Source organism: Babylonia areolata, chromosome 1 (genome assembly GCF_041734735.1).
Source record: "Babylonia areolata isolate BAREFJ2019XMU chromosome 1, ASM4173473v1, whole genome shotgun sequence".
NCBI classification, from domain to species: Eukaryota; Metazoa; Mollusca; class Gastropoda; order Neogastropoda; family Buccinidae; genus Babylonia; species Babylonia areolata.
In genome coordinates, this window is record NC_134876.1 from 97,890,022 (window position 1) to 97,902,985 (window position 12,964).

The window sequence follows — 12,964 nt, forward strand, 5'->3', positions numbered from 1 at the left end:
CTTTTTACACATCCAAACCTTTTAAAAAATGTTGCATATTAAACCATCAGTATAAGATCTCGCGCATAAGATACTTTCCTTGTTGCTAGGGGTAACTGTACAAGGTCGAATGCCTGGTATCACGCCCCAGTGAGTTTCCACCTCTGCTCTATCTGTCCGTTACACCTCCAGCTGAACAACACTATTTTACCAGCATGGCTATGAACTATCACGATGAAGCACGCATCAAGCAAGAAAGACTCAACAGATGGAAACAAGAAAAGGAACGTTCTGATGCTGGGCCATCGAATCAGGTTGCCCTCCTTTTCTATTTTGTTTTTATTTTACCAGCATTGAGTATATCTTGTGTTTGTAGTAAGGATGATTAGTAACATCTTGCCCCTTAATCACAGAGCCAAACTTTTCTCTCTTGTTGTTGTTCTTGCTTTTTGAGTTGTTTGCAAAATTTTCAGTGGCCGGTGATGATGAAATTGAAAGTATGAGGGAGGAAGGCAACAATATATGATTAAAGACACATATCTGCTAGTACAGTTTAGGTGAGGGCGTGGATTCGAATCTTGGTGTTCCCTTTCTCCCAAGTTTGATTGGAAAATCAAACTTAGCGTATTGTCATTCCAACAGACAATAAACTGAGGTCCCATGTGCAGCATGCACTCGGTGCTCAGAAAAAGAACTCCTGTATATATATATATATATATATATATATATATATATAGATATACACAGATTTTTCAAAAAGCAGTAATGCCTGAAACAGTTCTCAAACTCAATGATTAGTATATACTTAGATTATTATTATTAAGCAGACCTTTTAGAATCTTAGACTAAATTAGAGAATATTACTGTTGAATCTGGGGCAAATATCATATCAGTGGTGGTAATGTGCTCCAGTGGTGAGCAACTCTGTTAGCAAAGGCATAGATGACAATTGACTTTTGAAATATCTTGCTTTGACAATTTTTTGTTTTTGCATCTGGATTTTTAATTTCAGGTCAGTATCATCCATTCAGAATGGTGACTGGTATGTTTTCAGTGAAATGTCCTGATCTTCTGATCCTTCTTGTCCACTTTGTCATCACTAGTATTTTGGGATCCAGTAAATCATGGATTAGCAGCTTTCATCTGGACAGATAAGATAAGATGATACAGATCAGATCTGATGTGATCAAACTGATCTGATTAGATAAGAATAACTTTATTATCTCAAAGAAGATCCATCTGGCCAGAAAGCAGGCCCTGATTATCAGTTGCCATCTGGAAGAGGTCTAACATCTAAAATGTAATAATGATTCTATTCAGCTGGAAACAGTATACAATGATAATTACACTGCTACTACTGCTGCTGCTGCTCTGCTGCTGCTGCTACTACTACTACTACTACTACTACTACTACTACTACTACTGCTACTACAACTAATAATAAGATTAAGAATAATAATAATAATTTAGACCATAACCTACTACTTTGGTGTTACAATCACAGAGGACTTGAGTGTGATTGTCACAAAGGACTCCCGATCATTAGATGGCATACAATTTGCAGTTTAACAGCATCTCCAACAAAGAAGGTATGCCACTTGCTTCATCAGGTGCAGCTTGAAGGTATGCAGCTCTCAACATATGCCAGCCCTGTTGGGTAGGTCTGCACATTTGCGACTGATCCAGTGAGTGCCAGTTGAAGATGTTCTATGGGGTCATTGACATGACATGTGGAACTGGTGTTTGAAGCTCAGGGAGGATGCAGAGCAATTGAAAGCGAAAGGAGAGCAAACTGATCGCAAATTGGGATTGGGTCACTTTTGCCAACACCGATCCGAAAGGGGGCCCTCTCTCCAATACCAGAATATATGCCACAAAGAAGAAACTTGCTGGAAGATGGGTTTGGCAAGTCTAGAACAAGATGCTGGCACATCTCTTGCTGATACCTGCTCTCCACTCTTCATGGAAAGTGGCCATTTTAACTGCCAAGTACAAACACTATACCTCCTACTGACAGAAAAGATATTATGGCCAGTCCCACATGGATGCATAGATCTCTGTCTATCTATCTGTCTATATAGCTGTATGTCCATCTGTCTGTCTGTCTATCTATCTATCTATCTCTCTATCTATTACACTGGATGATCTGACGCTTGGACACAACTCTTGCTTGTTTGTACTTAAAAGACTTCATGTGTTATTTCCTCTTGTTTCTTCCTGCAGAGTCTGACAAAGCCGTACACAAAGGTGAACATTTATCAGTTAAAGCTGAAAAAAAATTGTTTTGCTTCATCCCCACCAGCAAACAAGCAGAGAAGTGACTGATATATTGTATTACATTACAGTTTTAGCTGATTTCTGTGTGTGAATTATGAGTTGCTCACCCCAAGGAAAGTACATGCTTATCCATATTCTGGTGCCACCCACAGATAAGTTTTGTACACATGAGTTTCTCAGCAGAATTTTGCCAGGGAAAACACTCTCGTTGATGTGGTTACTTTTATTCATACACCAAGTGCATCCTACTTTGGGTTCATTTCTGTGTGCTAAGTGCTTCCTGAAGACAGAGCCTTAATTGGTTCCAAATGACAAGCAAGCAGACATTTTTTTTTCTTTCTTTTTTTTTGTGCTTTAGGTCTTTTGCATGAGGGGGTGGGGGGGAGTAAAACTCTTGGTTATTGTCGTAATTTAACCTCACAGACACACACACACACACACACACACACACACACACACACACACACACACACTACTAGAGAGAGATGTGTGTGTGTGTGAAATCATGGCATGATTGTAATCATGGCAGGTATCAATGACACCATTCAGAGCCAGCATCACTTGTCCTGGGTGTGTAAAACACCTACCTTTGTTCCCTTTGCTGTGCAGTATGTGGGTGACCAGCTCGATCAACTGGCCAGCAAAGAGAAAACGGACAGAGTTCTGACCACAGACCCTGGTCAGTTCCGTCAGATCAGGTGAGCGAGCTTCAGCAAGGATTGCCAGCATTCATTTTCAGTGTCTTGGTGTGTGTGTGTGTGTGTGTGTGTGTACAGCATCAATGCATGGTTGAACCAGTTGATTGCCTTTGTTATTGTTTTGTTGTTGTTTGTATGTGTTCATCATTTGTGTTTTTCCTCGGTTTAGTCCTGATTTATGCCCCCTATTTTTGACTCACTTGTGTAAACAAAGTGAGTCTATGTTTTAACCCGGTGTTCGGTTATCTCTGTGTGTGTGTATGTCTGTGTGTGTGTGTGTGTGTGTGTCCGTGGTAAACTTTAACATTGACATTTTCTTTACAAATACTTTGTCAGTTGACACCAGATTAGGCATAAAAATAGGAAAAATTCAATTCTTTCCAGTCATCTTGTTTAAAACAATATTGCACCTCTGGGATGGGCACAAAAAAACACAAAAAAAAAAAAAAAAAAATGAAGCCTAATAATATGCAAACTGCATTTACTGTTATATTTATATTTTTTGTATTCTCTAAACTTGGCACTTTGATCTGATATTCTGACACAACAGTCATTAATATCATTTTTTGTTCAAACAGGAACTTCTTTCGCTAAGCATGGAAGTTTTATTTATTTTGCAAACGTTTTGGTGCAGAGTGTAAAGAAGGGAAATTACTCTGTAATTAATGCTAGGGGACTTAATTTGCCACAAGTGAGTCTTGAAGGCCTTGCCTCTCTTGTTTGTTGTTGTCTTTTTTAAAGAGAAAAACAGAAGTGTTGACTGAATGTAAACCAGGCAGATGAGCCATTTATTACCAATCCCCTCCCCCATTTCCCACCACCACCTATCCACCTCACAAAAAAACTACAAAACAACATGCTACAAAAGTGTCAAAAGATTTCATTTTAAAACCGATTCCTGTGAAGGACAGAATAACTAAAATCTTTCTGATCATTCTGCAATTTTATTGACAGTAGTTCACTAGTTGAAACAGATTTATATTGAAGTCCTGGGGGACAAAATCTAGAAAATGGTGCATAAATGAATTATTTAGCCTCACATGTATACAGATGCATGCACACACACACACACATGCACGCATGCACGCACGCACGCACACACACACACAGTCTCTTTCTTTTTCTCTCTTGCAACACAGTGATACTGCTGTATTTAGTACAAAGAATAAAATCTCTGCACAATATACACAACATTGCTTTGAAGTAAGGTCTCACGATTTTCAATTTTCAGATTAAGTAATTGAAGATGTTAATCAACGTAAAGCATCAGGAGCAAAAGAAAAGAAGCGAGAACAAGAAAAGTTCAGTGAACATAAAAGTATTTCTTTAATGGCAAAAGCAATGGAAATAATGATTTGTGTGTGCTGTGAATACAAATGTAATTATGCTGATACATTTTTTACTTCTTTGTTATGTTTTCCTTGTTTTACTGAGTGTTTTGCTGTGTCAAAAATGTAATAATCTTTTTATCAGATTAATTGTTGTCATAGAGATGTGCACATTATGATTAAAAGTCTGGATAGATTGATCAATAAAACTAACAGAATGAAAGGAAACGGAGTGATCTTATCCATTTTAGAGGTGCCACAGGGCCCCCATGGTCTTCTGTAAACCAGCTAAGTTTACTGTATCATTTATTTTTATGCTGATGAGGCATATCCTCCCGCCCCCTCCCACACCCTTCCTCCCTCCCTACGCCCTCTTCCATAGTGATACTAAGCATACATCTTTGTTCCCATGATTTGTATTTGTATTTCTCTTTTTATCACAACAGATTTCTCTGTGTGAAATTCGGGCTGCTCTCCCTAGGGAGAGCGCGTCGCTACACTACAGCACCACCCATTTTTTTTGTAATTTTTCCCGCGTGCAGTTTTATTTGCTTTTCCTATCGAAGTAGATTTTTCTACAGAATTTTGCCAGGGACAACCCTTTTGTTGCCGTGGGTTATTTTATGTGCACTAAGTGCATGCTGCACTTGGGACCTCAGTTTATCGTCTCATCCGAATGACTAGCGTCCAGACCACCACACAAGGTCTGGTGGAGGGGAAGAAAATACCAGCGGTTGAGACGTGATTCGAACCAGCGCGCTCAGATTCTTTCGCTTCCTAGGCGGACATGTTACCTCTAGGCCATCAGTTTACCCTATTGTATGTCACCCACACTACTAGTTTCTTTCCCTTGTTTTTGATTGATAGGGTATGTCGGGTGTTGTAAGACAATAATTGGAAAAGGTTACAGAGAACTGATTTAGCTTTTTCATTTTCATAACCAGCATATGTCATATGATATAGGTGACATAAGCAGTAGAAACATCATCAGGTATTTTCATCACATGAATGTGTGTGTGTGTGTGTGTGTGTGTGTGTGTGTGTGTGTGTTAATCCCACCCACCCCTGCCTGGGGATGGAGGAGGGAGGGTAATGGGACAGGGGTACTGGGGTGTGTTTTGTGTGCATTGTGTATTTTGTTGGCTGGATTTTGTTTTAGTTTCTGTGTATGGGTGTAGGGTAGGGTTGGGTGGATGGAAGAAAATCAGTCTGACGAAGCAGTGTCTTTCAGAAACACAACTGCGTTTTGCCCTGTATGCTTCATGCTTATTCAAACTGCCACAGATGAGCTAGTCTTCAGGCTGGTGTGGATTTGTTTCTTGGCGTTAGATATCCAGTCAGTGTGCCGGCTGTTGTGATGTGTAGTAGAGTTGTGCTGTTGTTGATGTGTTTGCATCTGACAGATTGACAGTGTATGCCTGCCAGTCTGTTGTGATACTGATGTTTTTAACCCACTCCTTCTCTCTTTTTCTGTGCTGTCTATTTAGCTGAATCCTTGTCTGAATGGAATAAATTCGCAAAGCTTAGTTTAAGTTTGCCATAAGTCATTGCTAGTCATTTCTTTCCGTTTCTTTTCTGTCACATACCAGCCACTCCACCCCACCTCCCCATTTACCCCCTCTTTTTTTATTTTTTATTTATTTATTTATTTTTTTTTTTTTTTTTTTTTTTATTCTCTTTCTCCAGTTTCCCACTGTTCTCCCTACACTCTTTCTTCCTTTGTGTCTTTGTGTTCTTTTCTCCATCTGTCTGTCTGCACAGTGCAGCTGCTCTCATCTTCATGGGACAGTGACACAAATCCCATTATCAGTAAAAGTGAAAATCTCTTTTATTTGTCGTGTCAGGTCTTTGAACATTTGTAAATTAGGTGTGTTATTTTTCCCTTGCCAGATCACAATCAACCCATCCGAGAAAGGAGGTTCTCTATGACACTGGGGTGATTTTCAACAGAGTGGTGCACGATCCCAATTATAATTATCGCATGGAGAAAGCCATGGGGGGAAACGTACTGCATGTCAATCCAATCTATAAGATCATGTACCCTGCCTCCTTCACGTATCGACGTGCATATAGTTCGCTGTCATCTATGAATGGTTAAGAACAGTGAAAGACATGAAAGGTCTTTTGTATCTCTTGAGTATGTATATTATAATATACTGATAATGTGTTGTGTGTATACTGATAGTGTGACATTAACAGCATTTCATTGGCATTTGTCAGACTGTTTATCTGTTTGGTTAGCATTTTTGGTTAGCATTTTCACCAGAACGTTACTTTGGACAGCATATTAATCAGAGCTGTTCAGTGGTTTTTTTTTTTTTTACTGATTTATTCCTTAGAAGACCTTATAATCAGAACTTCTCAGTGCTTTTATCAGTATTTTCTGCAGACTTGTAACATGGAATGATGGAAATGTTGTTGTTTTTCTTTTCCTGCAACGTGTATGATACTGTTTGTAATGAAATAACAGCTTGCAGAAATGGCTGAACGTTTGGCGCTGTGTATTCTAACCTGACTGTCAGCATTGTTCATGTTTTTGATATCACAGATTGACAAAATATTGTAATCACCTTCAGCTCATCTGTTCTTGATCAATCAAACTGAATGAACATGCACACTTAAATGGCATATTCATATTGAATATTGATCATTTGATGTCACAATATAACTTTTTTTCAAGCTGAATTATGTTTTGATATCTGGTCTGTCAGAATCAGATAAATGAAAGTAATGCACAGGGTAAGATTATCATAATATGAAATAATTGATATTCATATTGTCATTCTGTTAAATAATTAATATTCTTGTATCTCTGATTGCAGCATTATTGTGTAGGAAAATATTCTTAAGAACAGACTTGAATGATTCAGGTTGAATATCCTGTCATTTAAAGCAAAGAAAAGAGGTTTTAAAAAAAAAAGTATATTTATATCAGTCAGTGTGATGGGTTATTTGTCTGCTGGTCAGTACAGTTACTCATTTGTGTATTTGCAAAAGGAGTGTTGCATCGTTATCTCAGAAAAAATAACGCGTTACTTTTTTTTTCTGTATCTATATATCTCTACTTCTTTTATGTTTATTTTTTAGGTGCAGTTTGTTTGTTTGTTTATCTATTCATTCATTCATTTATTCATATATTTATTTATTTAGTTATGTTTCATTTATCTTTTTTTTACATAATTTTGAACCATTTTGTTTTTTTGATTTTTTAAATACAAGTTTGCCTTTCGTGTATGTTTTAAGTGAGATTTCAAAGTATTAGAAAAATCTCACATTTTTCATCTTTGAAGAAAAAAAAATCATATAGTTTTTTGTTTTTTTTTATTTTTTTTTTTATTGATTTTTCCTAACCTTATAGAAAAAATAATGGACATATTAATTGGGGACTGGAGTGTTGTAGAAAAATATTCTGCAGTTCTTTGATAGAAATATATATCTGAGTGCAATATGCATATTTTATGAATGCCGTTTTCCACCATATGTGCATGAGACAGAGTTAGTAAAGTGATTGTACTTTTTGTTCACTGGTTCTGAACTTTTCTCTTCACCAGCTGTATTTGTGTTTGTGTTATTTCATGGCATTGTCTCAGGTTTGTTTCAGATGTGACATAAATGCATAGGTCACATTTGTTTATCAGCTACACACTGTCCATAAAAAAATGTATATGTATATATCATTATATGTATATTTATTGTAATTATTGTTCTTGTAAACAATACATACACAAAGAAATAGTGTTGCAGTGGTCCCCCTCCACCACCACAACCTTCCCCCACTTCACCATCCTCTCCTTCTTTCCCCACTTTTGGTCTTTGTTTTAGAGTGTCATTTGGTTTTGAACCATTCAGATAAACGACATGCTTTGCTTTTTTTCTGTGTGATATGTCAGTTGTTTTTTTCCAGTTAATTGTTAGATCAATTCATTGCATTATTGCAACAGATCGATATCTCTGTGGAGAGTTTGTAAGGAGACTGGAAAGGGACCAGCCCGATCACTCATGCTTCTCTGTGTGTGTGAGTGTGACCAGTCTCTTGTTGCTGAGCATCGGAATGAGAATGGTACCCATGATGTTTATTTTCAGTGAGACAGGAGGGAAAAGATTTAAAAATTGGAACCCCCCAAAGAAGGAGATGCCAGTGGAATCAGTCCCTAAACCTCCTCCTGCATCTGTTCTGTGTTTGAAACGAGATCGTGTTTATAAAATCCTCCACCCTTATGAGTTTTACTAACAAGATACCACAAGCACAACTGAAAATGCAGTATCATTATAAGTGGTCTCCTTTCACATTTGTTATTCTTCAGTGTTATGAAAAAAGGGGTGGCAGGGTGGGGTCATATTTGGTTATAATGCCAGTTTTATTTATATAAGATTGGTCTTTTCTTTCAGTCATACATTATAGATATTCAGAAATTTTGCATCAACAGGAAACAGAATACATGTAATTTCTTTGCCTTAGAAGGAAATCTAAAACTCTTTGTTAAAAATCAGTACTTCCAGTTTGCCAGATCAAGGTGTATAAAGTTCTCTGTTTATAGATATTACATCTCATATGAAGTTTTGTTTTCAAACATGCCTGAAGTATTAATTGCTGAAATAGTTTGCTGCTAGGATATTACTTCACAGACATATTTATTGATTTATGCAGTTTTTAAAGGTATGATATGTTTTGCACTTTTTTCTTTTATTTTCAATATAAAATATAATTATTCATTTATTGTGAACGTCAGTTTCTTATGAATGATGTGTGTGCCCAACAGAAGTTTGTGTACATTGTGTTTGAAATTTCAGGTGTATTTTCAGATGTCAGAGTACCTTATTTCATCAGACTTAATATTCATGAATTTGTAGTGAAAATATAGATAGATGCACAAAGAGTGAGCTATTTTTGAATGCGCAGTTAAATTCCTTTCTACCTATCCTTCACATATTGACTATGGTTTCTTTTTCAACTTCTAAAGAATTAACAATGGGCATTAAAGCTTCATTTCTTCATAACAATAAGTGTGCTTGTTTTTAACATTTCAAAAATATTATTCATTTTATTTTGTTAACAGCTAATTAGATTACTTCAGCAATAATCATATTCAGTGTTCCATAAGGGAATTATAAAACAGTGTGGAAGACTTTTCAGATATTGGGAGTACTTGCACACTAGAGAGATTTTTTTTTTTTTTTTTTTTTTTTTTTTAAGAGAAAAAGAGAGTGAATCAAAATGCTGAAGGTGTTGTATTTTTGTGTATTTTCAGCACAGGTCATGTCATCTATTCTAGGCACTACAACGCCCTGAATGTGCCACCTGATAGCATCTATGCACTCATCCACCCCCCAGAGAAAGATAACGATGTGTCTGCCAGGCAGCGCCAAAAGAGAAACCCTCATTTGAAAGTGTAGAACTCCTATTTTTGCAAACAGTATTTTTTTTCTCCATGATCTATATTTGCTTTTTGAAGTGTAACAGTGGTAGATGCTGGTGATATTAGTTAGTATGTGCGTTTTTCTATTGGTGTTCTTTTGATTGGGTTTTCAGTTCTTGAGACAAAGGGAAACTAAATGAAGACAAAACGAGTTTTGTGGGAAAAACATGATGCAATGTCAAGATGAACTGACGTTTAGCAAAATCCCCCTGTGACACTGTAAGACATGACATGAAATAGATGACAGGATGCAATGATTGCTTGTGGGTTTGCTAACACATCTACAACTGATTCCTTTCCACTGCAGCTGAAGTGTCTTTTCTAAATATTCAGAAGACATCAACTTTATCACTAAATTAAGTTATCACCACCTGACTTGTTATTTAATATGTTGGTTAAAGGTCACGTCTGTCAGTGTACTGAGTTCATGAAAGTTACTTGCTGTTGTCTTTCTTGTTTTGTTTTGGATTTAATGTTTTGCTTGAAAACTTGTTATCCTCCTGTTTTCTTATTTGATATTTTGATTTGGTTCTTGATTTCCTCCTGTTTGCTTATTGAATACTTGGCTTCAGGACTTGATTTTCACATTTTCTTATTTGATTATTTTGCCAAAAGTTTGAGAGCGTTTAAGGGTTTTTCAAGTTAGAAACAATCTTTGCTTATAGATCTTGCTTGAAGTAAGGGGAAATCTTCAAGGTTTTTATAGCATGCACGAAACGATGCTCCCAGTTGTTAACTTTGTGCTGTGCTGATAAACTAACATTTGATCATGTAAAACAGTAAAAAAAAACAACCATAAATGCCTAAGTGGAGAGCGCCTGACTGAATGGTGACCTTTGCTTTGTCAGGAGCGTCCACGCTTGGACAGGAACGGAGCGCAACCGCCGTTTCTACGACTACAGTTGTGAAGGGCCTATAACTGCCCAAGCCTGGCGCGAGCTTCGTCAAGAATTGAACTTCCGCGAGAAATGCTTACCCACAGCCATGTTTGAAAAGATGGGACGTGTTGTGCCCCGCCATGAGTTTGTGCCAACCGATCCTTGTTTCATGAAGAAATAATTCACAGGGCTTTTTTTTTTTTCTCCCTTTTTTTTCTTTTCATTTACTTCTTGTGATTCCAAATTAAAGACTACCAAAAACAGTACTGTGAGCGTTCCTGACCAAAGCAAAAGTTGCCAGCAGTATTATTTTCAGTGATGATTCACTTTCTCTCAGTATTATTAACATCTATGCATAATATCTGAACCATTGTTACTTGGACAAAATTTGCTTTGATTTCCAAGCCTTTGATTTCAGAAGTCCAATGCCTTCGTGTGTATTGAGAGTCTGTTTTCAGGGTTTAAAAAAAAAGAAAACAAAGAAAACAAAGTTCAAAGCAGTCTTTTTATAGATGAATGGGGCGGGTGGGGCTGGGCGTTGGGGGTGGGGGGAGGAAAGAACATGGTTTTTGGTCTTTCTTTATTGTTTTGTCATGTCTGTGTAATCTAGTTTGTCAAGTAACATATCCCCAGAAAACTTTCCATATCTAAACTTTCCTTGTGGTACTGTGCTAACTGGATTTGAAGTGAGCGTGCTTAAAGTATCCGTTTCTTTTGTTTGTTTATTTTTTTACAGTGAATGATAGTATACCATGTGCATAATTGGTATGCAGCATCACTTTCATTGAACTTCTGTGACTCAGTGTGTGCTGTAACTGTGTTATGTAACACATCTTTGATCTCTGCTGAATGTGTGGACTGTCTTGTGCTGGTCACTGACCCTGAGGTTCAGTATAATTGTTTTGTGGAGATGTTTCCCACTTGCAAACTCATCTCCCCTCTCCACTTTTTCTCGATACTCGATTTTCTCTTGATTTCAGCATTGCTGTCTCTCTCTCTCTCTCTCTCTCTCTCTCTCTTTCCTACCACTCTATTACCATAAAAAAATTTATTCAGTTCAGTTCAGTTCTCTCTCTCTTGTTTTGATGCCTCCTGGAGTAACTGAACTCTCTCTCTCCCTCTGTATTTCATATCTGTCTCTGTCTCACTCTTTCTCTGTCACCTTTCACTCTGTGTCTCTAGGGTTTTTTTTCTGTGTTTCTCTCACATTCCAGTAATTAGTTTGCTCCAATGTATTTTTGTTGTCTTTTGAAAAGATGTAATGTGTACATTTTGGCAAAATCTCATTGTTGTTCTATTCTCTGCTAGTAGAAAGCAATGTGGATCATATGTGATTTTGCTAGTGCCTTTTTTCTCCTGAAATAATATGTTTTCTTCTTTCTGTGATGTATTCAGAATAGGGTCAGTTCAGTTTTCCTGGCCATGAAAAAATGGTTTGTGTTTTGTTGCATGTCAGCCAGTGATATATGTATTGTCTACTGATCAGCAAATTAGCTGTGCTTTTTTTATTCCCAAGAAACCTGTGATGATATCCTTTAAAATATTGCTAAGAAAAGATTAATCTGGTTGCGTGTTCAAGTGTAAACATGCACACACCATGCATACAGTATTCATACAGAATCATAAAAGCATACATGCACATATACATTTATCACACACACACACACACACACACACACACACTCTGCAGACATGAAAGTATGCATACCACCAGGAACACCAGATCCATTTGCCAACAGTATTAATTTTGTTCTGTATTTTATTAAAACAGTATTTAATTATTTTTTTAAAATGTATACTGTATTGCCATGTACCTATTGTGTGTGCAGAATTTTCATTCTTTCTGTTTTACAAGCGCAATAATAAAATATTTTCACAGATGAAATTGTTGTCATCCCTGTCTCACTCAGTCTCACTCTGTGACAGTGTCTCTTTCTCTCTCTTTCTCATTTTCCTTGGGTGTGCATTAATTTGTGTTAGTGAGCGCATGTTCAACCACATGCATGTTTATAAGTTTGTATTGTGTGTCACTTTTTGTCACAACACATTTTTATGTGTGAAATTTGGGCTCCACTCCTTGAGGAGAGCATGTCACCATATTGCAGCACCATCCATTTTTTTTTTTTTTCTTTCTTTTCTTTTCCAGTCTGCAAGTGTACATACTTATTTGACTGTCAAACTGAAAGTGAGCTTTTCTACTGAAGTTTTTCAGGGCATCCTTTTTGTTGTTGTGGGTTCTTTTATGCGCGTTCAGTGCATGCTGCTCATTCATTGGACCTCAGTTTATCATATCAGATCATTTCTGGGCTGTCAGCCCTAAGATACAGCATACATACTGTTAGATGCTAACAACAAGCAGAATAGGCCTCATCCACATGCTATCAGGC

At 37.1% G+C, this 12,964-nt stretch overlaps 1 protein-coding gene across 3 annotated transcripts; it reads left to right on the forward strand.

The window, feature by feature from the left end:
- The first annotated feature begins 98 nt into the window (after positions 1 to 98).
- On the forward strand, positions 99 to 12,462 carry LOC143289988 (uncharacterized). 3 transcript variants are annotated; one of them, XM_076599286.1, is made up of 3 exons: positions 99 to 293; positions 2,866 to 2,954; positions 10,548 to 12,462. In XM_076599286.1, the coding sequence occupies exons 1-3, from the start codon at positions 195 to 197 to the stop codon at positions 10,756 to 10,758; spliced, it is 399 nt and encodes a 132-aa protein (XP_076455401.1). In that variant the 5' UTR covers positions 99 to 194; the 3' UTR covers positions 10,759 to 12,462. The 3 variants fall into 3 exon arrangements, with proteins under 3 accessions (XP_076455401.1, XP_076455415.1, XP_076455406.1); XM_076599300.1 differs by lacking the exon at positions 10,548 to 12,462 and adding an exon at positions 9,532 to 10,492; XM_076599291.1 differs by lacking the exon at positions 10,548 to 12,462 and adding an exon at positions 6,173 to 9,516.
- Positions 12,463 to 12,964: the final 502 nt, after the last annotated feature.

Bases quoted from the DNA above. Each gene is read 5' to 3' on its own strand.
- LOC143289988 (XM_076599286.1), top strand. From the start codon at position 195: ATGGCTATGAACTATCACGATGAAGCACGCATCAAGCAAGAAAGACTC. The intron at 294-2,865 runs GTTGCCCTCCTT...TTTGCTGTGCAG, and splicing joins ATGCTGGGCCATCGAATCAG to TATGTGGGTGACCAGCTCGA. The intron at 2,955-10,547 runs GTGAGCGAGCTT...TTGCTTTGTCAG, and splicing joins GGTCAGTTCCGTCAGATCAG to GAGCGTCCACGCTTGGACAG.